Source organism: Ovis canadensis, chromosome 3, assembly GCF_042477335.2.
Source record: "Ovis canadensis isolate MfBH-ARS-UI-01 breed Bighorn chromosome 3, ARS-UI_OviCan_v2, whole genome shotgun sequence".
NCBI classification, from domain to species: domain Eukaryota; kingdom Metazoa; phylum Chordata; class Mammalia; order Artiodactyla; family Bovidae; genus Ovis; species Ovis canadensis.
Genome location: NC_091247.1, coordinates 139,366,032 through 139,391,658, shown reverse-complemented (window position 1 = coordinate 139,391,658; position 25,627 = coordinate 139,366,032). Strand labels below are relative to the sequence as shown.

At 49.0% G+C, this 25,627-nt stretch overlaps 1 protein-coding gene across 1 annotated transcript; it reads right to left on the bottom strand.

Moving 5' to 3' along the window:
* Positions 1–3,589: 3,589 nt before the first annotated feature.
* KRT77 (keratin 77) lies at positions 3,590–17,696 on the bottom strand. Its single transcript, XM_069580746.1, has 9 exons — positions 17,130–17,696; positions 11,274–11,488; positions 10,006–10,066; positions 9,410–9,505; positions 8,271–8,435; positions 6,665–6,790; positions 6,328–6,548; positions 5,878–5,912; positions 3,590–5,431 (listed from the first exon to the last, which is right to left on the bottom strand). The coding sequence occupies exons 1-9, from the start codon at positions 17,694–17,696 to the stop codon at positions 5,109–5,111; spliced, it is 1,809 nt and encodes a 602-aa protein (XP_069436847.1). The 3' UTR covers positions 3,590–5,108.
* Between the last annotated feature and the right edge of the window lie 7,931 nt (positions 17,697–25,627).

The window sequence follows — 25,627 nt, the reverse complement described above, 5'->3', positions numbered from 1 at the left end:
CGAGGCTCCTTACACAGGGGAGACAGGTGAAGAGCTAGGGACAGCCTGTTCCAAGACTGTCAGCAAAGGAGGCCCCCAGCAGTCACCCACTGGCAATGCTGGAGCAGAGCAGAGGTCAGAAAAGAGGAAGTTCAAGATGAGCATATGGAAGAAGAGAGGTAGAGACTGTCTTACTTTGAGGCACAAAGTCTACCTCCTGACTGCAAATTTCTAGCTGTGTGACCCTAAGCAGGTCACTTACCCTCTCTGATCTTGCTTTCCTCATCTATAAAATAGAGACTGTATCTAACTTACAGGGAAACTGAAGTGTAGTAGATGATAGAGAGAAAGAGCAGGGATTCTCTCTCTCGCCTTCGCATTTGGAAGGACCTAGAAGAAGACATAACAATCAGGAAAAGCTTTGGAACAAGCCCCATGTTTTGCTGAAAACAGTGAAAAGACCTGGAAAGGAAGTTCAAGTTCTTGAAATGAGGGCATCTTGTGGGAGGAAACCTAAGGGAATCATGGGGTCCATAGATCTGTAATAGGAAGCTAGGGGCCCATCACTACAGAAAGGAACACTGGCTACACCTGAGCTGAAGGGAGTACCCAGGATAGTAATAACCCTCCCTGTGGGATGCCTACTTTGTTGGGCGGGGACAGATCCCTGGGGCCGGGCACACTGAGACAGGTGTGGAAGCTGGGCCACATCACCGGAACGCCCCTAAAAGCCCTTCAGGCATAGCACTGGGATGTTCAGAACAGATCCTCCACGCTGGAGAAGCTCCCAGCCTTCCAGGTTACCAACTCAGCCTTGCAACATACCATTGATCAATCTGAAGACACACAATTTCCAGGACTGATCAGAAAGCTGATAAAAACCAGGGCAGTGGTTCTAACAAAAGAATGGGAGTTACACTGAGCTTGAAGAGGAACCATCAGAACCCCTGGCTTATAATTTGAAGACACCTCCTGGGCCAAAGGGCCGGTCACTGAGGGTGAGGCGACATTGTTGAGAGACTTCCTTAGACTAAAGACTTTCCCAGCCTTGTCAGACGGAGTGAGAGCCGTGGTTATTGAGCCGTGGTTGCTCCTCCTCTTCACCATGTCTCAAGATCGAAATCTATGTAGATGAGAAGCTGGCGGAATTACATTTAGTTCCCAGAGCTCCCCGCCCTGCCCCAGCCTCTCAGAGGGAGGGTCAGCTGGCACACTTTCCCTGGGAGCCTTGCTGCCCTGGGTCCCATGCTCCCACCTGTCCGCCCCTCTGCTGGTGGATGGATGGGTCTGCTCAGCGCTCCCTCTGAGTATCTGCCTTGCAGGAATAGCATGGACCAGAAGCAGGGATGGCTCACCTTATGGCCCATGGAAGGGACTGCATGTGATCTCCACAGCACTTTCCCAATGCCAGTGAGGGTCATCTGAGAGAATGCATGAGAAAGCATTTTGTGCGTAGTAAAGGGCTGTGGACCCATTCATGTTTTTCACCAGGATGAACTACAGATGAGAGGCATTTGCTCCTGATCGGATCTCTCCTTATCTCTAACAGGAATAATGTTTGTACCAGGAAACCTCCTCTGGTCTCTTTTAGTGCCCAGCCTCATTGCTCAGCCCCAGAATATCACGTGAAACTTCTCCTTAGAGTCCAAGTTCCTTCCTTCTCCTTGGCCTTCACATCTCACTGCTTTGTGGAATCTCTGTTCCAAGGATCCTTGGATTCAGGCACACAGTTCCCTCCATCCGCCCCCCACCCCAGTCTTCCATGATGGGGATGGTCAGGGCTTCTGAAAAGAAAAGGCAGGGCCGTGCTTTCTGAGTCAATCCTAACTCCTGCCCAGAAGGAGAAGTATGGGAAAGATGGCCTCTGGTTGGCCTTGCCCTTGTGTTTTTTTCCAGAGCCAATTTGGATTCCCTAAGAACATCATAACATCCTACACACGTGCATGATCCCAGGGATAATCAAATCCACACCCTGAAATAGGTCTGGTGATGCCAGAAAACAGTCCTGGTTAGAGAGCTCTTGGCCTCTCCATGACTTGATCCTTCCTTGGCATCTGACCTCAATTTTGCCAAATATAAAATAGAGAGTAGAATTCCTTTTTTCTCAGGCTTCATTGCACAAACTCTTAGGGCAACAAAGACATGAAATGCTGCCATACACACAACCCCACCCATCCTTCACTCCCTCACTCAACCTCCTGCCAGATGGTTAGCCAACCTCTGCTTACAATGTGCTAAATCCATGTGGCCTCTCTCACATCAGGATTAATTAAAAGATTGCTTCTAATATTGAGCCAAATCTGCTGCATTCCCACCTGTCCATCCTGGTCATCTCTTCTAGGCTGTTTCTACGGATGAGAAAAAGGAGGCTCTGCACATTATGCTCTTCCCAGTCCCCATGCCTGTCCTCGAAGCCAGTGCACCCTACCCTCTCATGTGCCATCACTCTCAGCTGAATACTTTCAACCATGTTTCTACTCACTGCTGTCTATCCATGTCTTCCCATCCTGGGCTTTGTGCTCTGTCGACTTTTAAGTGTAGAAATTGTGTTTGTCTGCTCCCTTTATCCCTCCCCTTGGGATTTCCCTTTCCCAGTTCTTGCCCCACAGGCCTCCTTTCAAGACAAGTGAGATGGGGAGAAACTTCTCCAAGAGAATGTAGGGGTACACGTGGGAACACGATGTCTCATCGAAAGGAGTTGCAGTTCTATTTGAATGAATCCCATATCCAAATTCCATCTGCATTCCTTCAGAGAAAGAGAAAGCAGGTCCCATCTTTTACGTGACTCCTTTACCAAGACTCAGAAATATCACAGAGGATAAGGTGATGGCTTAACCTGCTCCACCCTGCTCCACCCTGCTCCACCCATTCATGCAGATGAATTTCTGCATCTCTGCCTCCCTTGGGGACATCAGTTAAAGACACCCCTGACCATAAGCTCTGCTGAGTTAATGGCCTCAGCTTCTCTCTCCAGTTCAGTTTCTCCTACCTGGCTGTCCCTTGTCACTCACACACACTTTCCCACTTTCTGATCTTCAAGACTCTGAACAGACCATTCCCCTGTCTGGAGGGCCCCTCACAGCTGCTCTGACTCTGTTCCCTTATTTGTTCTACTTTCCAGCCCTTCAAGAGCCTGTTGGAACCAAACTTCCCTTCCCCAGCATATGCACCTCCTGCGGTCCCCACTGCTCCTGCGCAGTGGGTCGCCTCTGTCCTCAATATGGCCTTGCTTCCACTCTCAGGCCAGGGGATCCATAGGGGCCCACACTCCAATTTCCTCTCCCACTGAACCCTCCCCATTTGTGTTGTGAGTGCCTTCAGATTCCGAAATGTGTTCATTCAACATCACATTCCCAGTGCATAGGCCACTGCCTGCCACACAATGGGAGCAAAACAAATTCCTCCTGAACAAATGTGTAACTGACTTTTCAAAGATCAGCCACTTTAAGGTTTATATTAGTATGATTGTGTGTGCAAGGTTTTTGAGGATCAACTATTACTCATGCAATAAAAAACTAATAAAAGCTGTAAACTTTACTTTTCAATTATGAATAATTTCAGAAGCCTGCAGAAAGTAAAAAAAGAGTAAACTCATGTGATCAAACAGCAGTTTGGAGAACACAGAAAGTTTATTGTAGAGACACCAGAAATGTCAAGCCCTTCAAGGTACAACCTTCAACCAGGAGATGTTGAGGTCACAGTACTTCCTAGGGAACCCACACTGAGTCCAGCAGATGCCTCAGGAGTGTCCCTGACATGGACATCGTATTAGGACTCAGCGAACAAGCGGAGGTAAATCCAGATCTAAGCAGCAAAGCCGGCCGTCTCTCAAGGCCCACAAAGCCCCATTAGTTGGTCATACTTTCCCCATCCTGTCCCCTCCAGCATTTCTCAAGTATCTTACGTGACCCCCAAAATAAACAGTCAGAGTCTCACAAAGAGAGAATCACAGAGAACAAGAGTCAGGAGGAACTTTGCAGTCTGGGAAGAACATGAAGCTGTACCTTGCAAACAATGGGCAGCTTGCAGACTAGTTCAGGGTTGAACCTTCCCAAGACCCAAGTGTGATTCTCAAACTCCTCAGGGCTTGGGCACCTGGACAGATCAGTGCTGGGCTGCACGTGCCCAGACTGCTGGGCAATTCTCCAGCAGAGTTCAGGAGGGGCCACACTTCCAAAGAATGGAGCTTCCAAAGGAAGTCAGGACAGAATAGAACCAGACTGCTGTCCATCGACTCCTTCACTCACTGCTAGTTACAGTCCTCCCTGAAGACGAGCATTTCTGCTTTCTGAACACCCCGTCTTGGGCTGTTAACCCAAGGGATAATGTTTCCTGACACAGAGATTCAGAATCAGGACCAGACAGGACTTACAGGTGTCTGATGTGTAAATCCACACTCTCCAGCAATAGTGATGGATGGGGCTACAGACCAAGAGGCAGGAACCGACCCCTGGCACAGAAGTTCTCCTTATCAAGGTGGCCTGCCTTTTCCTCAGCTACTCACCCAAAGACCTCATTTTCAAGTCCCCTAAGGCAGCGTTCCCCAACCTTTTTAACACCAGGGATTGGTTTTGTGGAAGGCAATTTGTCCCTGGACCAGAGGGTGGGGGGAAATGGTTTCTGGATGATTCAATTGCATTACATTTATTGTGTATCTTATTTCTACTATTATTATATCAGCTCTGCTTCAGGTCATCAGGCTAATATTAGATCCTGGAGGTTGTGAACCCCAGCCTTAAGGAATGGATTATTATTCACAGAGAAGCCCAGGTGCAAGAAGGGGAGCCTGGAGTGAGAAAAAGAACCTGGAGTGAGAAACCTAGTATACCTGACATCAACTCTCCATTATCCGCAAGTGTCCCCAAGCTGGGCCAGCTGAGGCATCTGGCTTGAGAATGTTCCTGGCTGTGTTTGGACTACCTGTCAGTGCCCTCCAAATAGAGATCTGCCGTTTGGGATTATCCACCTGATTCCCTGTCTAGAGTGGAATTTATTCGCAAAACTGCTGAGACCCATCGGGAAAAGGTAAGGGGATGGGGGTCAGGAAGGGCTTGGCGGGTGGGGTCAGGAGGTGGTGCTTGTGAGCCGCGAGGCGTTGCAGAAGCCTGGTATCCCAGAAGCCTGGCGCTCTACTCCAGGGTTCGCCTGTGGGAGGTGCTGGTAGACGTTTGGATTATCTGCATTCGGGAGGCGCCGCCGCTTCCGCCCCCGTACTTGCTGCTACTTTTGCTACTCCCTCCGTAGCTCCCACTGCCGCTCCCATAACCGCCTCCACTGCCCCCTCGAGAGCCTCCTCCGTAGCCGCCCGAGCCCCCGCGCGAGCCGCCGCCGCCGTAGCCTCCACTGCTGCTGCCGCCTGCGTAACCTCCGCCGCCTGCGTAACCTCCGCCACCGCTGTAACCTCCAGAGCCCCGGGCACCTCCGCCGATGGTCAGCTGGCTGCTCTGCACAGCTGTGGGGGCAAGGACAGCCCACAAGGAGGTTAGAGGGCTGGGCAGGGCGGACCCACCTGCACCTACCCTCAAAGCAGCCCCCTACATCCTTCATCACTGGCCGCATCTGACTTGCCAAAAGCATGGATCAAAGTCTCCCCATTTCAGAAGTATTCTTCCTATTACAAAGGAATGTAGGGCGCATTTTCATTATTGCTACACCCTGAAGAATTCTAAGCCACTACTAATTATTAGGCATCATAAAAATCAAAATAAAGGAAAACTAAAGTCGTATATTATTTCAACCTATTTCTCTGGGCTGTGCAGTTGTCCTTGCTTACTCTGCTTTTCGTTGTGTAGGACTGGACACAAAAATGCCCGCTGCCAGATTTCTGCTGGCCAGTCTTCTCATGGGCCCTCCCTCCCCCAGCCCCAACCAGCCCCACTCCTGGGCTCTGCTACTTACAGATGCTCACTTGGCTCTGCAGCTCCCCTGACATCCTGTAAAAACCAAGGTGCACACAGTCAGCATTATCGGCAAAGCCTGAAGGAAAGCAATCATCAGCCAGGAGACATCAGGAGCAGGGGAGGTGTGTTGGGAGCAGAGAGGTCAGGGAGCCAGTGCAGGCAGAGGGAATTTGAAGCATTTTCACGAAGCCTTTTAGCGTTGGGGGTCACCACTTGGCTGCAGTGGCTTAAGTTGTGATATTAGGGACATTGCACTGGGGAATAGGACAGCGATGACAATGATGCTCCCTACTCGCATGTCCTCTGCTTCTGACTTGAACGTTTCTGCTCACCCTGAGCTACCAGTCTTCCCAGGAAAGCTGGGATTGTATAAGTAGACACTCTCTAAATAATCCCACTGCTCCAGGGCTGCACCCAGCCTGCGCTCTGGCCCGGAGACACAGCCCACCTGCTCTCCTCTCCCTCCAGCAGCTTGCGGTAGGTGGCAATCTCCACGTCCAGGGACAGCTTAGCTCCCAGCAGCGCCTGGTAGTCACGTAGCAGGCGGGCCAGCTCCTCCTTGGACTGCTGCAGGGCGGCCTCCAGGTCCTGCAGCTTCTGCTGTGCATCCTGGAGGGCCTGTTGTCCCCTCTCCTCTGCATCAGAAATGATGGTGTGCATCTGCTCGATCTACTCGGGAGAGTCAAGGAGAAGAACCATGGGGGGCATGAGTTTCCAGAGCTTCGTGAGGCGGGGTGTCATGGGAGGTAGAAGCTCTGATCAGCCACCCTGAGCCTACATCTCACCTGCTTCTTGACGTTGCCAATCTCTGCCTGCAGCCTCTGGATGGTGAGGTTGAGTTCGGAGATCTCCATCCTGCTGGTCTGCAGCTCATCTCCATGTCTTCCCGCTGTGATCTGGAGCTCCTGGTACTGAGGGTTAAGGGCAGCATCAGGGTCAGCCTGCTGCTCATCACACACTCCTCTAGGAAGGAGTGAGTCTGCCTTCCCAGACCCTGTCCAAGGCTGCTCTCCCCTAGGGAAGGTCCCAGAGTAAGCCTCCCTAGAGCTGTGATCCCCCATACACACGCTCACACTTGTACCAAACCTCCCTCATGTGAACTGTGACACCACACACACAGATATGCGCGCACACACACACACACACAGATGCCTATATCTCGAGACAGAGATTCAGACTCAGGACCAAACAAGACAAACCTGCTTCTTGATGCCCCCTTTTACCTCCTTTTTCCCACATCTAAACTTTGCCTATACTGGGCCCCTCTCACTTTTCCCATCCCACCATATTCCTTCCTCCCCTTTTCCAGAATGATTTCTCTAACACTCAGGACCTTACTTCTTCAGAGGCCCTCAGCATGTTCCCTCTTGATTCCCATTTTCCTCTCTATCTCCATTCCTGTATCTATGGGCTCCATCAAGAGGACCTCCACCTGCATGCCATCGACAAAACCAGGCTCTCGATGACTGTTACAGAGGAAGCAGAGCGGGGTGCCTCTGAAGAAAACAAGGGTGGACTCAAGTGCATCTCTGCATTCTGAAGTCTTCACTGTTGACCATCTATCTCCCCAGTCTGTTGCCAGACCCATGGCACTCAGAACACCTGCCTGCAGGACAGTGGGCTAGAGGCCAGCCACGACTGGAGATGGTCACAGGTAATCCACGAAACAGATCTCAAGCTCCAGGTGTTCAGAATTGAGTGACTGGCCTTTGACTCTTTAACTGCTGTGTTCGCCCTCCAGAAAGTTCTGAGTCCATTTATGTTAAACAAGTCACCAAGGGTGTGCCCCAAAACTTAGCTACAAAGATGTTTATCTGAAAACTGGAGACATATTCTTACCATGCAATACCACACTGCTCTTAAAAATGATGTCAAATATTTAATGTCAGAGAAAGGTATTCTCAAGTAATAAATGAAAGAGAAAAATATAAAAAGATATTTTTAAAGATATCATTATGAAAAAATAAGAAAACATCATGGTGGCTGAGAGCATGGATGTGTAGATGGTGCACCTGAATTTTCTGCCTCTGCTACTTCCCAACCATAAGAGCTCTACTATTATTAGTAACCTCATACTCTATTATTGGTAAAACAATAAATGAATCTTTACCTCATAGCGTTGTTGTAAGGAGTAAATGAAATTCTGTGTATAAAAGCACTTAGTGCAGTGCCTGATAAGTGTGAGTTTTCAATAAAGGTTAGCTACAAAGAACAAGTGGAAAATATGCTGACATATTCATAGTGGTAGTGGGATATGAGTAATTAGCTGTAATCTTGAAATTTTCTATAGCAAACATGTTTTACTTTAGAAATAAGAAAAAGACAATACAAGTTCTGGGAGGTGTGCTCGGTTCAGGGTACCAGGCCTGGGCTGGGGATGGTGATGCTCACCTTGGTCTGGTACAGGGCCTCAGCCTCGTCCTTGCTCCTTTGTGCAATCTCCTCGTACTGGATCCTCACGGCATCGATGATGCTGTCCAGATCCAGGGAGCGGTTATTGTCCATGGACAGGATGACATTGGTGTCAGTGATGTTGGTCTGCATCTGAGACAGCTCCTGCAAGGCATGGAACACAGGCTGACTTCTTCCACTCCCCTCCCGGGACCTCAGTTTCCCTCTATGCCCCCTCCCAAGGCTCTCTGGGGAAGCCTTAAGAGAGAAAAGCTCTCTGGGAAAAGCTCTTAGAATCACTGTTGTGTGCCTAGAGGGACCTTCTTAAAGGTACAGGCATCCAGATCTTGGGTCAGAGGAGAAGAAGGGAGCCTGAACTCAGGGCTGCCCATCATACCTTTCCTGGACCCTCCATCCCGCCTTACTCTGGCTTAGCCGCCATCTTGAGCTGGACCCCCAGCCAGGCAGGCTTGTTCCTTGAGAGCACATGAGCTCCCAGAGGCAGCAGAAAGGACTCCATGTGTGTAGACACTCAGACTCGCTTTAGCATCTGGGCTCCACCGCTAACCAGCTGGGTGACTGAGCAAGGAACTCAGTCTCTCAGTGCCCCTGTTCTCTCATCTATAGACTGGAGATACCCAAGACCCAGTACCGCTCCCAGCACAGCATCCAGTCCAGAGAAGGTGCCTCCAAGTTAGACCAGGGTTGGGAAGCATGTGTTATCCCCACCTCTCCAGTCTTCATCTGTGTTCCCTTTAAGACCCACACTGCCCTCTCCCACAGAGTTCCCTAATGGCCCCATCTACTCCCCAGTGCTGATAAAGCTGTCTGGCTGGTTTTACCCCATATGTCCTGGGCATTAACCTTCCTTTCCAGACAGAAGCAGAGACTGTCTCACCGTCTCCCAGCTCCCATCTCCAGGGCCCCACCGGGAATCCTGAGCTTTGGGGGTTGAAATGATTCTGACTCCAGGTCCACAGACTTGAGGTGACTGGTGAGAGGCACCCCCAGGGGGTAAGGTTGGGTGTCAGACTTTCCCCTCTTACATCTCACACCCCCTGACAGATGTAGAAAAGAGAAAGTTTTCTTATGAGGACTGAGCTCATCATCTCATAGAAATATTTGAGATATTCACTCACCGATTGAAATAAATATTTCAGGAAATCGACCTCCTCAAGCAGAGTGTCTGCCTTGGACTGCAGGTCCACTTTGCTCAGATAAGCAGAATCCACATCCTAAACAGCAAGCGAAGACAGTCTGACTCGGTTGCCCTGCCACTAGCTGTCTGGGCAGCCTTGGGCAAATGGCAAAGCCTCTCTGGGTTTATTTCCTTGCCTGCAAATTTCCTCTCCTCACTCAAATAAGGAGCCAGCAAACGTGGGCTTCCCAGGCCAGAAGGAAGTGTCCAGCAGCTCCTCATCCTGGCCGGTCATGCAAAACACCCCAGGTCCTAAGGCTCCCACACAACACACTCACATGCTGCCCACTTAATTTAATTCCACTTTCAGGACTCTGGAGAGGTTAAACACTCAAAAACTTTTCAAGATTCATATAGCAACACACTTTTGAGACTTACTGCTTCAGGGTCAGGGCCCCAGCATTTAGGAAACACCCTTGACAAGCTGGCCGCAAGCTCACTTGTCCACCCCTCAGTTCTACCGCATCCCAAAGGAGTCCCTGCCTCTTCTCAGCCTCCTGAACCCACAGCCCCCCTCTGGACACCCCCATCCCTCACCTTCTTCAGGACAACAAAGTCATTCTCGCTGCTAGTCCTCCGGTTGATTTCTTCCTCATACCTGTTGGGGTTAGGCCAGAAACACAGACAGGCTGCAAGGGCTGCCCTTGGCTCCTTGAGATTTTTCCTTGCAGTGGGAGGCTCGGAATTGCCCAGACTTTTATGGTCCTGGACTCTGTGTCCCCTGCCAGGGCCTGCCACTCTCACTGACAAGCAGCTGGAGCCACCTCCTGGCTCTCCAGGTCAATAGAGGGCACAACCCCACAATGTGGAAAATCCAGAGCCACATAGAACATCCCCCAAATGTCCTTTTTATTTTATATCTTACCTTTGTACATTTGTCCAGTTCGATCATTTTTTTAATGATAACCTAAATAGCAACCACTTTTACTAAATTTTTTTAAAAGAGAAAAAAAATTTCACCTGCTGTTCTGCCCCCGTCACCTTCAGTGTGCATTTCATTTCCCCCTTGTTGACTCACACACGTGACTGCTCAACGCAGTAAGCACGTTAAGATGAGTTAAGAGAAGCACCCTACACCCCCAGCAAAGAGGGGACGGGACCGGGGGAGGGGGGGGGGAGGCTGCTCAGTTGCCTGTATGGGACAGGAGCAGCTGACCTAGAATTAAGTAAGTCATGTCACTCCTACCATTATTACTAATAATAGCTAGTGCTTATTGAGTGCTTCATATGTGCAAAAACAGTCTAAGAACTATTAAGAATATTTTATCTAAACCAGTGGTTCCCCATATGTGGCTCCCAGTCCACCAGCATCAGCATCACTCGGAAGCATATTAGAAATAAAAGCCCTCTGGGCCCATCCCAGACCAATCTGATTTCAACAAGCTGGTGCACGCTCAAATTTGAAGGCCATAGATCTCCCCCTCACAGCAGTTCAACAAGGAAGGTACTCACTATCCCTACTTTACCAATGTGAAAACCAAAGGCTTAGAAAGCTGACCTTGCAGGCAGTCAGAAAGTGGCTAAGCCCACCCTGGAACCCAGGCTTATGTGACTCCAACATCCAAGAAGGTCCTCTGCTTCCCCTCCCCACCCAATACAATTGAGAGCTGACTGGCAATACCATCACTCCCAGGCTACCATGTGCAAAATGGTGCCTGTGCAGCTATGCAGTGGTGCAGAGCCTGCCCGGCTGCGCCTGACGTCCAGGGCCCCTCCACCCCTCACCCACTCACAGCAAGCCTCGCCCCGTAAGCCAGGCCCCTGCCTTGTTCCTCCCCACCCCTTTGCTCCTCCTGGAGCCTCACTTGTTCTTGTAGTCATCCACAACATCCTGCATGCTCCTGATCTCCGAACTTTGGCGCATCTGCTCCGCTCTGAGAAAATCCACCTGCCTCTGCAGCTTGATGATGTAGCTTTCAAAGATGGGCTCCAGGTTGTTGGTCTGAGTCGACGTGTTTACCTGCTGCAGTAGCTCCCATTTTGTCTGGAGCACCTGATTCTGCTGCTCCAGAAATCGCACCTAAGAACAGAAAACCTCCAAGTTCACCCCCAAGCCGTGGGTCCAAGCAGCCGTCCCACGGGTAGAAGCAGGTGCAGCCCCAGAGCATATCCAGACCTCGGAGAATCAGGATGCCCCTCTGGGGGCCAGAAGGCTCTCTTTTTCTAGGACCAGGATGCATGAGTTCAGTATGGTTTCTGATGGCTGACCAATGACTGTAAGGTCAACCTGCTGAAAAACTACACTAATCGAACTCTGCTGTTGAAGGCAAGTCCCCTCCATCCGAGTGGTACCCTGTTTCCTTTGGTTCTATCAGCTCACATAGTAGAGTTGCCCATCCCCGCCCTCAGCTCCCCATGCCAACCTCAGGAAACGGTGACCCAGAGCATCTGAAACACCGGCACACCCACGGCTCATGTCTCTCTGTGGCTGAAACACTTCATGTGATTGAGGAGAAGAGAAAGTAAGAGGAGGGGAGGAATAATTTTGACTTCGAATATTAAACTGATTCCTGAACACACTAGCCCAGGTGCCCCCATCCCGCAACCCACCACCTCTATTGCTGCCCAGTGTGTTTTTCAGGAAGGTCACCTCATTTAAATGTTCCCATGACCCAGACAGAATTTTGTTTAAAAACCATGAAATTTTAGCCATGTTTTTATATTGAGGTGTAGTTGATTGGCAGCGTCGTGTCTGTTTCAGGTGTGCAGCAAAGAGATTCAGTTACACATATACATGCATCTATTCTTTTTCAAATTCTTGAATTAGGAGTTCGGGATTGACATCTACACACTACTATATTTAAAATAGGTACCAACAAGGACTTACTGTATAGTACAGGGCACTCTGCTCAGTACTCTGTAATAACCGAAGAGGGAAAAGAATTTTGGACAGAATTTTTTAAGTAGGTACATTTTTTTAAGTTATGTCATTCTTTCTAGTGCCCCAAAGTAAGGACTTTGACGTTGCCTGTGTGAGAGTTGTGTGTGCACACTCAGCTGTGTCCAACTCTTTGCAACCCCATGGACTGTAGCTCACCAGGCTCCTCTGTCTGTGGAATTTTCCAGGCAAGAATCCTGGAGCGGGTTGCCATTTTCTCCTCCAAGGGATCTTCCCAACCCAGGGATCGAACCCTGGTGTCCTGCATTCTTTACCATCTGAGCCATAACTAATCTCATTACTGTCCATCAAATGCTTTTATAGGTATTTCCAAACTCACGGATCGAACTAGTATTTGGGAAACCCCCATGTTGCAGTTTCCTTCATTAGCACAGAGGATGGAGAGCTGACCTCACACTGTGTTCTCACTGTTTCTTCCCGGATAGCTGTGCACGTGAAGGTCAAGTACAGGCTCCAGAAAGCTGGCTGGCTGTGCAGATCCAGTCCTGGACTGTCCTTCCCATGATGATTATAAATTTTCGTCCTACCTCCACCTGCCGCCTGCAGGGGGAGCCTCCCCTCCCATGCCTTAAGTGAGGACAGTGGATTTCTCCATGCTTTGCTCAGGTGTGTGTACACACACACACACACACACACACACACACATACCCACCCACACATACCCACCCACATACACATAAACACACACACACACATGCCCTCCAGGAGCCACCCAGAAGATGTGGGAAGTGGTGGGGGAGGAGGCTAACATACTCTTTTGCGTTGTCGGAGGGGAACCATGAAGATAGTTCTCCACAATGCTTAAGGAGTTGAGGGCGGACAGAATTCCCAGCCTTGAGACTGTCCATCTGAGCAGCCAGCCCTTATTAACTTCCTTTGGCTCTGACTCTAGGCTGGAATGTGCCCAGAGAATACTCTTTCCCATGGCTTGTTTTTGTTAGCTTTATCAAAGCAAGAGATAAAGCAGCCGCCCTCACAGCTTGTCGACCTGGTTTGTGACATTCCCATGAGAAATCCCTGCCACCCGGCCAGTTGTCACTCTGGTGGCAATCCCAGGGAGGGGAGAGACTGGGTGCTCTGCATTGTGGGGACCAGAGGAAAGGATCTTATGGTCCCACAGGGAAGCTCTATGCCAAACAATGAAGGGGCAGTGGGACAATTCTGAGTGCTAAGGGGTTAGCCAAGCCCCCACCCCAGACGAAGACACTATGGCTTTCATTGGTCACCCAAACTGCAGAGTCAGAGGCTGACTTCAGGGAGTGCCAGGCAATTTTCATGAGATTTAACCACTGTAAAAATCACTGAAAGCCATCATGATCTTTCCCCAGGGGCCCCTAAACACTGCTGGGCTGTGTCCCAGCAGCAGTACTCAGGAGAAGCCCGGGTAACCCAGATCAAACTTAACATCGTGCAGAGTTAAGCTTCTTCCTGGATAAAGCACACCCCACTCGACCTCCTGTGGCCCTCTCCCCCTGCAAATGACACTCCAATCACCTCCTAGTGCTTCCAGCAGCCTAGGTCTCCCCAACTCTTTGCCTTGCGAAGTCCTAGTCTCTCTTTAGATCTCAACTAGGATGGCACCCCTGGGGTCTCCCCCTCATAACCCCCTGTTCTTTTCCCCTGTAGCATCTATCGTGATTTCAGTCTTTTGCTTTTTAGCACATTCCTCCCCACAATGGGATGTGAGCCCCAGGAAGGCAGGCTTTGTTCTCCAGTGGACACCAGGTGCTGAGACCCGTAGACACACAGCACCCAGCACAGAGAAGACACTTCATAAACACCGTGGACTAATGAGATGCTAAGACTTTGGCACTGCTGCTAGTGTCAACCATCCACCCTGCTCATTGGCCTGAACAGAGGGTTCAAGCTCAGCTGAACAAAGCCAGGGCACTGTCTCTGTGGGAAGAACTGGGTCCCTCATCCTTTTTTCCTGGGATCCCTTTCCTTTGCCATTAATTCTAAAAAATAAAAAATAAATTTTTTTAAACCTGCCTTTGTCTCCATTCCCACTCTCTGAGAGCCCAAGTTTGACACCGGAAGGGTTGACTCAATTTTTCACTCAACACATATTTATTGAGCAGCTGTCAGATCCCCGACAGTATTCTGGGGCTGGAGATACAGCTATAAATAAAACAGACAAAATACCTGCATTCTAGGAGTTCACAATCTATTTGAAGAGATGACTATAAGGAAACAAATGTGAACTACACAGTTTGTTGAATGGCTGTAGGGGCCATGGAGAAAAGTAACACACCTATGGGGGGTAGGGATGCTGATAGGGGGTACGCCTTTAAATAGGGAGATCAGGGAGGCCTCACTGAGACAGCAGTGTGTGAGCAAAGACCTGAAGGAGATGAGGGGTTCGGCTGGACCACTCCTTGGAGGGAGGAGTTCCAAGCAAGGGGAATAGCAAGTGCAAAGTCCCTGAGGCAGGTCCACGGTGGGGTACAGGAGGCTGAGGGATGTAATAGCATGCCAGGGAGCAAAAGGAAAACAGGAGTAGAGTCAGAGAAGGTGTACAGGGTCACGTTGTTGAGTTGTACCTTGGTGAGCTAAGTTCCTGCCTTCACTCTGCTCACTAAGCCTTGCAGTTTGAGAGTGGTTCTACCCAGTAGCAGCAATGTGGCCTCAGTCTCACAAATGCAAGCCAGGAACTAGCAGCAGCTATGGGTTAGAGGGCCGGATCATATAGAGCCTAATAAGATCATGGCTATTATTTCTGATGAGACAGGAAGCCAACAGAGGGTTCAAATGGAGTGATGTGGTATGTTTTTAAAGGATGGCACTGGTGTGGTGCTGAGAATAGGATGTACAAGATTAAAGGTAAACGCAGGAAGATCAGGTCAGAAGGTAGGGTCAGAAGCCACTGTGATAGAAGCCTTCTCTCTTCCAGCCAGGCCAGAGCCCTCCTGGATAAGTACTCTCCTCGTGGTCACCACAGTCCAGGCCCTCAGGGAAGGGCAGGAAACCATAGGCACTTGAACTTTGGCCTGTGCCCTCTGCCCCATGCCATAAACCTGAACAGATGTCCTGTTAATGGCTGCTGCTGCTGCTAAGTCGCTTTAGTCGTGTCCGACTCTGTGCGACCCCATAGACAGCAGCCCACCAGGCTCCCCCGTCCCCAGGATTCTCCAGGCAAGAACACTGGAGTGGGTTGCCATCTCCTTCTCAGGAACCACAATCAAATCAGAGTCTCAGGAGATCAGCTGCCCATGGCCATTTCAACAATCCCCAACCCTGTCTTCTTCCTGCCTTTGATACAGCTTGACCTTTCAGTGGTATCTCCTTCATCTGTCATCTCCTTGTTCCCATCAAGCCCTCTTAGTCCCTGCATATACCTGAGGTGTGATGATATTCAGCCAAATGTCTCATCCAAGGCGATCAGAAGCAGTCAGAAGCAATTTGCTCTGTTGAATTCCCCTTTGGCTGCCTCTGGACTTCAACATTCTTATCCCTCCACCCCCAACTCACCCACGTGTCCTGGCCCCAGCTTTCACCCAGATATCAGAGGCCAGGTACACAGACCAGTGGTGGACTTTGGCAATGGCTACCCTGCAATCAGAGATAGGTCAAGCTTTGGCTTCAACACTGAACTCCTCTGAGGTCTGAGGGAATGTCACTGAGCCTGCAGGGGTCTCTGGATCCCAGGGTGCTTCCCACTACATCCCCAAAGGTAAAGAAATTTCTGGGGCGCCTCCAGTGGCTTCCATGCCTCCACCACCTTTGGGCAAAAGGAAATGCTGGTGGAAGGTCTCTTCCATATCTCTTCTGCTAGCCCCTGCTTGGTGGTTTGGACCCGACCCAATCTAACCTGAGGTTTAAACTAGGGAGAAGGGGGTTTTTTGGCTCCATCTGGCCTATTCTTGGCCCTGGATAAGCTAAAATGAGGAGCTCAGACAGACTCCTATATAGCAGGGCATTGGCTTTGACCCCCAGCAATCCCCACCAGAGTCGTCAGCTTGGTTCTGCTGCAGTGTGCCCACTCGGCTTCGCTCTCCCTGCTCTGTGTCTCCACTTTCCTCCTCCTTCCTCTCTTGTGCCATGTTCTCCAGAAATTGTAACCATTTGAAATTTCCTAAAAGCATCAAACTCTCAGGCCTCCTGGTTCTTCTGCCTGGAAACTCCCTCTGCCCTGAGAACCTGTTTGACTCTTTCTCCACCTTCAAGACCTTTATCAGCCCAGAGCTCATCACAGCCTCCTTTGTGCTATGGCGCAGAGAGCGATGTCGCTATCAGCACACCTCCCACACACTGCCACAATCCTCCTCCCTTTAGCTCTGGGGCTCCTTGAGGGCAGGACCTGCAACACCTGGAGTGTCTGGCATACAGTAGATGCTTAGTAAATGTCTGTGGGCTGGATGACTATGTAAGTGGGTAGGTGGGTGGATGGATGGATGGATGGGTGGGTGAATGGGTAGATGGGTGAAAGGTATATGGATGAATGAGTAAACGGATAGACGGGTGGGTGGATGAATGGATGGATGGATGGATGGAAAGTGAAAGTGGTGAGTGAGATCACATCATGTATTTTGTCTGATGGGTATTTTCATTCCTTGGATCTGCTTTCCTGCCAAAATGAAAAGACAAAGATGAACCCCTCAAGAAGTCAAACGGAGGCCTAAATGAGGTCAATGCTTTCTTAAGGTCCCAGGACACCCACGCTGGAAGTGACTGTCACCACCAGAGACAATGTGATGAGAGGCGGCAGGGTACAAGGTCATTTGGTCAGAGCCCAGAGACTGCCTGCCCCTGGTGCACTCACCTTGTCAATGAAGGAGGCAAACTTGTTGTTCAGAACCATGATCTGCTCCCGCTCCTGCATCTTAACCCTCTGAATTTCAGGGTCCACCTCCAGGTGAAGTGGTTGTAAGAGGCTCTGGTTAATGGTCACTTCTTGGATACCCCCTGGGGGACAAGATGGACCAAAGCCCCCAAGCCCCAAATTGCCACCCCTAAACCCAGCACCCCCAAGACCACCTCCTCCATAGCCACCACCTCCAAAGCCACGACCCCCAAAACCACCACCTCCAAAGCTCCTGCCTCCAAACCCCCCTCCTGCTCCCCCACCCTGGCAGAAACCACTGGCACTTCTCCCCACTAGGCTGATGGAGATGCTTTTACTGCCACCCAGATTGTACAGGCTCCTGGAGGTAAACCCCCTTGCATGGCTCCCATACCCACCACCACCACCACTGCTGCACCTCCCTCGGGCCTGACACACAGACCTCACAGCCCGGCTCCCACCACCAGAGCCCGCAGAGGAACCACCACTGTAATCCCGCCTGCTCCTGGAGCTGAACGCTGACTGGGAGCTAAACTGGTGGCTCATGGCTCCTGGAGCATCCAGAGATGCAGACAAGAGAAAGGGAATAAAAGGAGGCAGAGAATGGGGAGGGAAGGAGCTAAGACTCCTTTGGCGGGAGATCTGGCTCAGTCCCTATATATGCACGCATTTGCTGGGCTGGGCACCTTCTGAAGCCTGGGAGGGGAGTATTTGTGTTTAGTTTGCCTTGCCAGCAACATCTGTTTAAAATCTCACACGTAGGAGTTGCAGAAATCACACTGCAGACAAACTTCCCCAACTCGATTATTTATCATTCATCTCTTGCCATTTAGAGATTAGAATGCAATAGTCTCTGCAGGTCAAGCAGCTGGAAACTCCTATACAGTTTTCCCCCCAAATCTTGATATCTTCTTAAGAAACTCCACCACTGAGTTGTTGGTTTGGGGGTGTGTCCAGGAGATCTGGGGCAAATCTAGGGGGTGTCCAGTTGCCTTGCAACCACAGCTGGGACCAGGGTGGAGACTTCACCAGCATTATCCTGGTGGGGCAACAGTAATGATCGTCCTACACCCTGGTTCTGCTCCCCACTGTTACCATCACCCAAATCTTGATCACAGAAAAACACGGTATTGTGGTCATTGAGTGCGAGTGAAAGCAGGGGACTCTGCCCAAGGCTGCCCACACTCTCTGGGTGCATCATGCGTCACTCCATACACTCGGGCTCCTCGAGTGCAGGACAGATGAGGTCCTGTGGCACCAAAGGTCTGTGGTTGTAGATTCTTTGAGCATCTCGCAAGACTTAACATGGTCTTCTAGTCCAAGAGACGAACTACCCTCAAATCTCTCTTTTTTATTTTTCTTTCCCCATCCCAATCTCTTACAGACCAATGCTTTTGTAAAATAGGATAAAAATGAATTACCTTAATGGGAGATTTCTTTTGCATGCACGCGTGCTCAGTCATGTCCGACTGTTTGTGACCCCATGGACAGTAGTCTACCGGGGTTCTCTGTCCATGGGGCTTTCCAGACAAGAATACTGGGATGGGTTGTCATTTCCTTAGCCAGGGGATCTTCCAGACCCATGGATCAAACCCACATTGACCTGCATCTTCTGCTTTGACAGGTGGATTCTTTACCACTGAACCACCTGGGAAAACCAAAAGGAGATTTTCTTTAAGGTATATGAAATACAAACCTTTTTTTTTTTTATTTTTAGATTAAACAGACCCAAAACTGTTACATTGCTAAAAGGAAAAATATTTGCAATTTGTTTCTAAATGATCATTCTCATATTTTGTATGTATCTCCTCTCAAACCAGTAACAAAGCACCTGTGGACCATATTTTGGAAAGCACTACCCCGACAGCAAGTGTGGGCAAAGCTCATTCAACATGCATCAGTGTCAGCCTATAAAAAAAAAAAAAAAAGTGTGTTTGCCCTCTGGAACTAAATGGACGGTGACTTTCATCCAAAACTTATAACAATGACAAATATTATTGAGGGGAAAAGCCCTAAGTGTCCAGACTCAGAAAAATGACTAAATGATGGCTTGCCACTTTGATACAATTATCTAAAATTATCATTACAGAATGATACAACGTTAAATGAGGAAATACACAATGGTATCCATGCTATGAACCCATAAAAATTAAGAATGCCAAGAAGGCAGGTTTAAAAAGCAACATAGGAAGTGAATTGGTTTATTAAAGATTGTAGGTGGATTTTTTTTTCCTATGTCCTTCTTTGTTTTTGTGCAATAAGTAAACGCTTTTGTGAAAGCTGAGACTGAAGTCCCAGCTGCCAACAGCTAGAGCAAGACAAGTGCTGAGGAGCACCAGCGAGCGGCATCCCAGGGCTGGGAGGGGCTCTGTGGGCAGCCTCTGTGCCTTCCTAACTGCTCGGCAATTGTTTAGTGGACAGTCTCCAGTAGACTCTATGTAAAAGAGAAAGTGAGCTTAAAATTTAGTCACAGAGCTGGTTGCAGCACCCAGCTCTGCTTTCACTGATCTTAGGCAAGTCACCTCCAGTAGAACCTCAGAAACTTAAAGAAATCAGAGTATCTATTCCTCACAGAGTCAATCCCATAAGGCAAGTGAAAAAGCACAAAGCACTATAATATACTAAACAAACACAGATAGAGCTTTTCTCCGATCCTGGCAGGTTGACCAATGGCCCCTCTTTGCCTGGACTTTCACTGCTTAAACAAGGACAAGTCCTGGTCAAGTCAGGATGCTTGCCACATTAGTCTGGGCACCTCAAGTCTGCACAGCCCTAGTCCTGATCTTAACCCCCTCAGGGAGCTCTTGGTAATAAAGATAAGCCAAGCCTCAGCCTCTGGGCCCAAGAGACACAGGGGAAAACCAATAGACTCAGAGGAAGAAAAGGGGAGCCAGGGATTGGGATGGGTCAGAGTGAGAGAGTGGCCTGAAGGCAGAGAAAGCATGAAAAGTGGAGAAAAGATGATGGGACCCAGGTAGAAAGCAGCAGTGGTGTGGGGAAGATCCTTAGGTTGGGCATCTCAAAATCCGGCCTGCCTCTGCCCATTCCTGGTCCCATGACTTGGACACTTAGCTCCTTGAGCCTCAGTTTCCTAATCTGCAAAATAAGGATAATCACCCTCGCTTCACAGGGTGACTCTAGTGAATACCTGAGATCAAATGTGAAAACTCCAGAGAGTCATACAAGTGGGTTCATGTACCCCTGCCCCCTCACCTCCACATAGCCTTTCCTGAAGGTTCTAGACCACTTGAACCAACTTGTCACCTGCTGCGATGCTTTTTGCATCACTCACTTTCAACTCTTATTATGAAGAATGCCCATAATTAAACCTTTCATGTGTGTCTCTACCACCAACTAAACAGGAAGCTCAGGCTTATATTTACTCCCGTATTGAACATGGGTACTTGGTCAATTGTGATGAAATAGAAGAGGAACCCCCAGAAAGCAGAATTTAGAAAACCCCTTTGGTCTCTGGCTGTGACTAGCTGCCAGCATCCAGTGCCAGCACCCCTGTCTGAGAGTTGGCTGACCCCTGGTAAGCTACTGTCACTCCCTTGAAGGGCTGAGGCAAGGGAAGCTCAGCAAATATTACTATCTGAGTCTTTGGTGTAGGCTGAAAACTATTCTACTCCCTCAGCACAAAAGAAAACTGGCTTAAAGTGAAACAAGAGAGATTTTACTTGTCCAGAAGACTGATCTGGGGAAAATGTTAGACAGTGGATGAGGTTTCTAGGACAAATTGCTGTCCCCAAAGAAAAACCCTTCAATTGGTTGGACAGCACAGAGTAACGGATTCTAAACTTGATACACATTGGAATCACCTGAGGAACTTCAGAAATCACTGATGCCTGTGTCCACCCATAATAACTGGTTCATTCATTTGGGGAGTTGCAGGCTTTGGAATTTTTAAATTCCAGGTGGTTTAAATGGGCAGACAAGTTTGGGAACCATTGACCTGGAGGAAGCAGAAGGATGATTGAGAATATTGAGATTCCATTCAGTCCGAGGACAAAAGAATAATGATCGTAGCACTAATAGTCAACTTCTTACCAAGGGCTTTCGATGAACCAAGCACTGCACTGGTTCTGTAATGTGGATAATCTCTTGAAATCTGTAAGTCAACATTATAAGGGAGGTATTCTTATTCTTACCCTCACTTTACAGATGGGGAAGAGGAGACTTGGAGAGATCAAGTAGCTTATCTGAGAACTTACAGATGAAAGTGGTGGAATGGAGATTTGAACCCAGGCACTCCTACTCCAGAACCCACAGGTACTGCAGAAGAGGTGGGGTCTTTGGAGAGACAGGGTCCCCGCCTCCTCTCCACATCTCTTCTCACCTGCCATCAGTGCTGTCCTTAAATGGAAAGTAGAAAGTCAGTTGAGGGCTCCAGCTGGCCCTGCCTGTCTCCCAGGTACTGAAACCCAGAGCTGCCAAGAGGGTGAGGCCCAGGGCAGTAATCAACTAGCAGATCACAGCCTCTGGCAGCAGTGGGAGGCAGAGTTTAAGAGGAGTTGCTGGTGTGACTGGCTGAGGCAGCCCCTGCAAAACCATCCCCATCTCACCCTGCATCTCCTAGGTCCAGAGGGGGATATTACAGGACAGCAAGGAAGTGGGGCAGGACATGAGGGCAGAGGCAGGACCCCTTGGGCAGAGAAAGGAGCAGAGAGAGAATTTCAATACCCGCCCCCGGTTAGGGAGGAGGGGAGAGATACAGTCTTAGCGTAGGTACGTGGGCCTTTAATCTTGAAATCTGAGCCTTGGGGACCCTGAGCACCAGAGGGAGGCAATAACGTGACAGGGATCAGGAAGAGGGGCCCCCAGGATGGATTTGAAATTCCTAGCCTGGGCTTGCCACACCCTCAGACCAATATTCTGCCTGTGGAGAATCAGACCTAGACAGCTCACAAGACCATCAGCCCAGCACCTTAATTTTATGAGAAGGAAATACAAAAAAGAAAAGGACTTGGTCAAGGCTACAGGGGAAAGTTGGTGGGGTAGCCAGAACTAGAGCTTGAATAGCCCCCCTCCCAATCCAAAAAAGAACCAGAGGCCTAGAGAAATTCCTGGCAGCCTCTTGGCTCCTGAAGCCTGGGAGAGATGGGATCCATGGGGAACTTGACCTTCAGTCTCCAACAGGCCCTCCTGCAGGGATGGAGCTAGGCATGCGGGAACACCCATGTGTTCTCCCGATTCTGGGTTAGAGTGAGTGTTTGGGGCAGCAACTAAGGCCTCAATCTCCTCCTGAAGCCCCAAATCAGCCAGGACCCCACTTCTGACATCCTTTTGACTAGAATGCCACCCTGCTCTGGAAACTAAGGACCAGTCTTTCTTTCTCATAAAATCTAAGAAGTGTTCTTGGGCCAGAAGCCCCCACAAGGTCTCAGAGCAGCCCTGTACATTCTCTTGGCCAAGGTCCAGAGATAATATTGTTCCAGGCAAATTAACTCCTCCATCCAACATGCTGGAAGTCTTGACTATGTATACACCCATTTGTAAAGCTGGCAACTCTCTCTTGTCTCTGAGGGAGAAGAAGTGTCTGTGCAGACATAGGCCTGAAGGGAAATAAGGCTGCTGGTTACATGTGGATTAAATTCCAAGAGAAACAGAAAGGCTCCTGCCATAAACAGGGGTTGTCTAGGCAGAGGATGCCATTATATGTTGGATCAGATTGAGAGACAGGAAAGACTCAAGGTCTCAGTGCTAGGTAGCGGTGGGGTGAGGACCAGAATCCCAAGTTCTTGAGGGAAATGTGGTACTTATGGGAAACTGCAAGTAGTTAGGATGGATCACACCCAGGCAGCCTGATTCCTGGGTCTTACCACTGTAGTTGCAGCTTCATGAGGCAGTTTAGGGCAGCTTTGGCATTTGGCTGCTGGTGTTTGAATTATTTCTCTCAAGAAAGTGAAGAAGAACTAAAGAGCCTCTTGATAAAGAGGAGAGTGAAAAAGTTGGCTTAAAGCTCAACATTCAGAAAACGAAGATCATGGCATCCAGTCGCATCACTTCATGGCAAATAGATGGAGAAACAGTGGAAACAGTGGCTGACTTTATTTTTCTGGCCTCCAAAATCACTGCAGATGGTGATTGCAGCCATGAAATTAAAAGATGCTTACTCCTTGGAAGGAAAGTTATGACCAACCTAAACAGTATATTAAAAAGCGAAGACATTACTTTGCCAACAAAGGTCCATCTAGTCAAGGCTATGGTTTTTCCAGTGGTCATGTATGGATGTGAGAGTTGGACTATAAAGAAAGCTGAGCACTGAAGAATTGATGCTTTTGAACTGTGGTGCTGGAAAAGACTCTTGAGAGTCCCTTGGACTGCAAGGAGATCCAACCAGTCCACCCTAAAGGAGATCAGTCCTGGGTGTACATTGGAAGGACTGATGTTGAAGCTGAAACTCCAATACTTTGGCCACCTGATGCGAAGAGCTGACTCATTTGAAAAGACCCTGATGCTGGGAAAGATTGGGGGCAGGAGGAGAAGGGGATGACAGAGGATGAGATGGCTAGATGGCATCACCGACTCGATGGACATGGGTTTGGGTAGGCTCCGGGAGTTGGTGATGGACAGGGAGGCCTGGCATGCTGTGGTTCATGGGGTTGCAAAGAGTCGGACATGACTGAGCAACTGAACTGAACTAAGTTCATTTCTCTTTCTCGCCTCTGTTTCCTCATTTGTTAAGTGGAAGGAAGAACACTGCCTGCCTCTGTGAAAATTAAATGAGTTAATGCTTTAAGATCTGTTACCAGAGTGCTAGCAAATAAGAAAGCATCTGTTTTCACAACTATTATGATGCTGTACAACATACACACATACCCGTTAACTAAATTGTATTTTCCATCCATCTGCCCTTAACAAACGGGAAAGTCATTGTGAGCAGGAAAACATGTATCTGTGATCTATTGTGGGGTTTTGTTTGGTCTTGTTTTTAAAAGAAGTTCAGCTTTTTTTTTTTTTTTTAGGCTACAGTGCATGGCATGTGTAATATTAGTTCCCCAACCAGAAATCAAACCTGTACCCCCTGCATTGGAAGCTCTGAGCCTTAACCCCTGGATCACGGGGGAAGTCCCTGTGATATATTGCTAAGCCTACAAAAGATACAGGAAAGCTTTTCTTTAATCATGTACTTAAAGGAGCATGGGAAGTTTTTAATCTGTTTGAAACAAGTCAAAAGTATCTCTTCTGTCCTTGGGCTAAAGGTGGGTTACACTGCATCACTGCCTGGAGGGGGGGTGGGGGCGGTGTACCCAACAGTGGGTTTGCTTTTGAAAGGTGAGGCTACACCCCCTTGGAGCACAGGCTGCCACGGGCAGTTGCCAGGCTTCTCTCTGTCGGCCTCAGACTACTGCAGGTAAGCTTTTCACTTCAGAGCTAGAACATTCACTGTCAAAGCTGCAATGGTATGTTGTGTCTTTTTAGGCAGTGAGCATTTGGCAGCTGTGTGTTTACTTAGCAAAGAATTTCTGGGATCACCAGGAGGTGTGTCCTCTCTGTTTATCCAACATCATCAGTCTTCTATGCTGATGAGGACCACACTTTAAAGAGAAGGTACTCAGGCATACACTCACATTCGTCTACCTGCATGTCCCTGGTTTGAGTTGAACCTCCCAGACCCTGCACTGACCCTGTGTTCTATGCAAATCCTCCTGGGTCTGCCTTGATTCTGTGCTGTAGCTGGGGTAAGGGTCAGCGGTGACCTGTCACAGGGCCATTCAGGGTCTTTGACAGTTCTCCTAACTTTATGTTTGAAGGCTCTATGCTCAGATGGTAAAGAATTTGCCTTCAATGCAGGAGACCTGGGTTCGACTCCTGGTTCAGGAAGATTACCTGGAGAAGGGAATGGAAAACCACTCCAGTATTCTTGCCTGGAGAATTCCATGGACAGAGGAGCCTGGCGGGCTACAGTCCGTGGGGTTGCAAAGAGCTGAACACAACTGAGAGACTGACGCTTTCACTTTCACCTCATCATAGCAAACATGTTAAAATACATATGCGATTTTGTGTTATAAAACACTCAAATTTTTACAATTGCTTTTGAAAATATGCAACTATCAGCAACTAATTGAATTATGACGAGCTGTAATGACTGGACAATTTAAGCAAGGAAATCAAACCTACAACTTTTTTTCAAGGGTAACGAAACTTTCATGAATTGAAAATCTGATCAATGAAGAAAGTTGGTATATGTCATGCATAGTCTTCAGTGGATAAAAGACACAGTCCCTCCTGTCTGGGAACTCTCAAAACTCCCTGGTGGCCTCTGGCTTCAAGCTCAGGCCAAGCTCTGTGTGGGAAAGAAACTGCAGTGAGCCACTGGCGGTGGATATCAAACCCGATGACCTTGGAATCCAGAAGGAAAAGTCTACCACTGTGTCTGAATAAATGCGGTTTATTGCAGATACAGAACAGAAAATTCATACTTATCTTGGTGCCAGGAAAGGAAAAGTACTGCTGGAGGGAAACCAAAACAT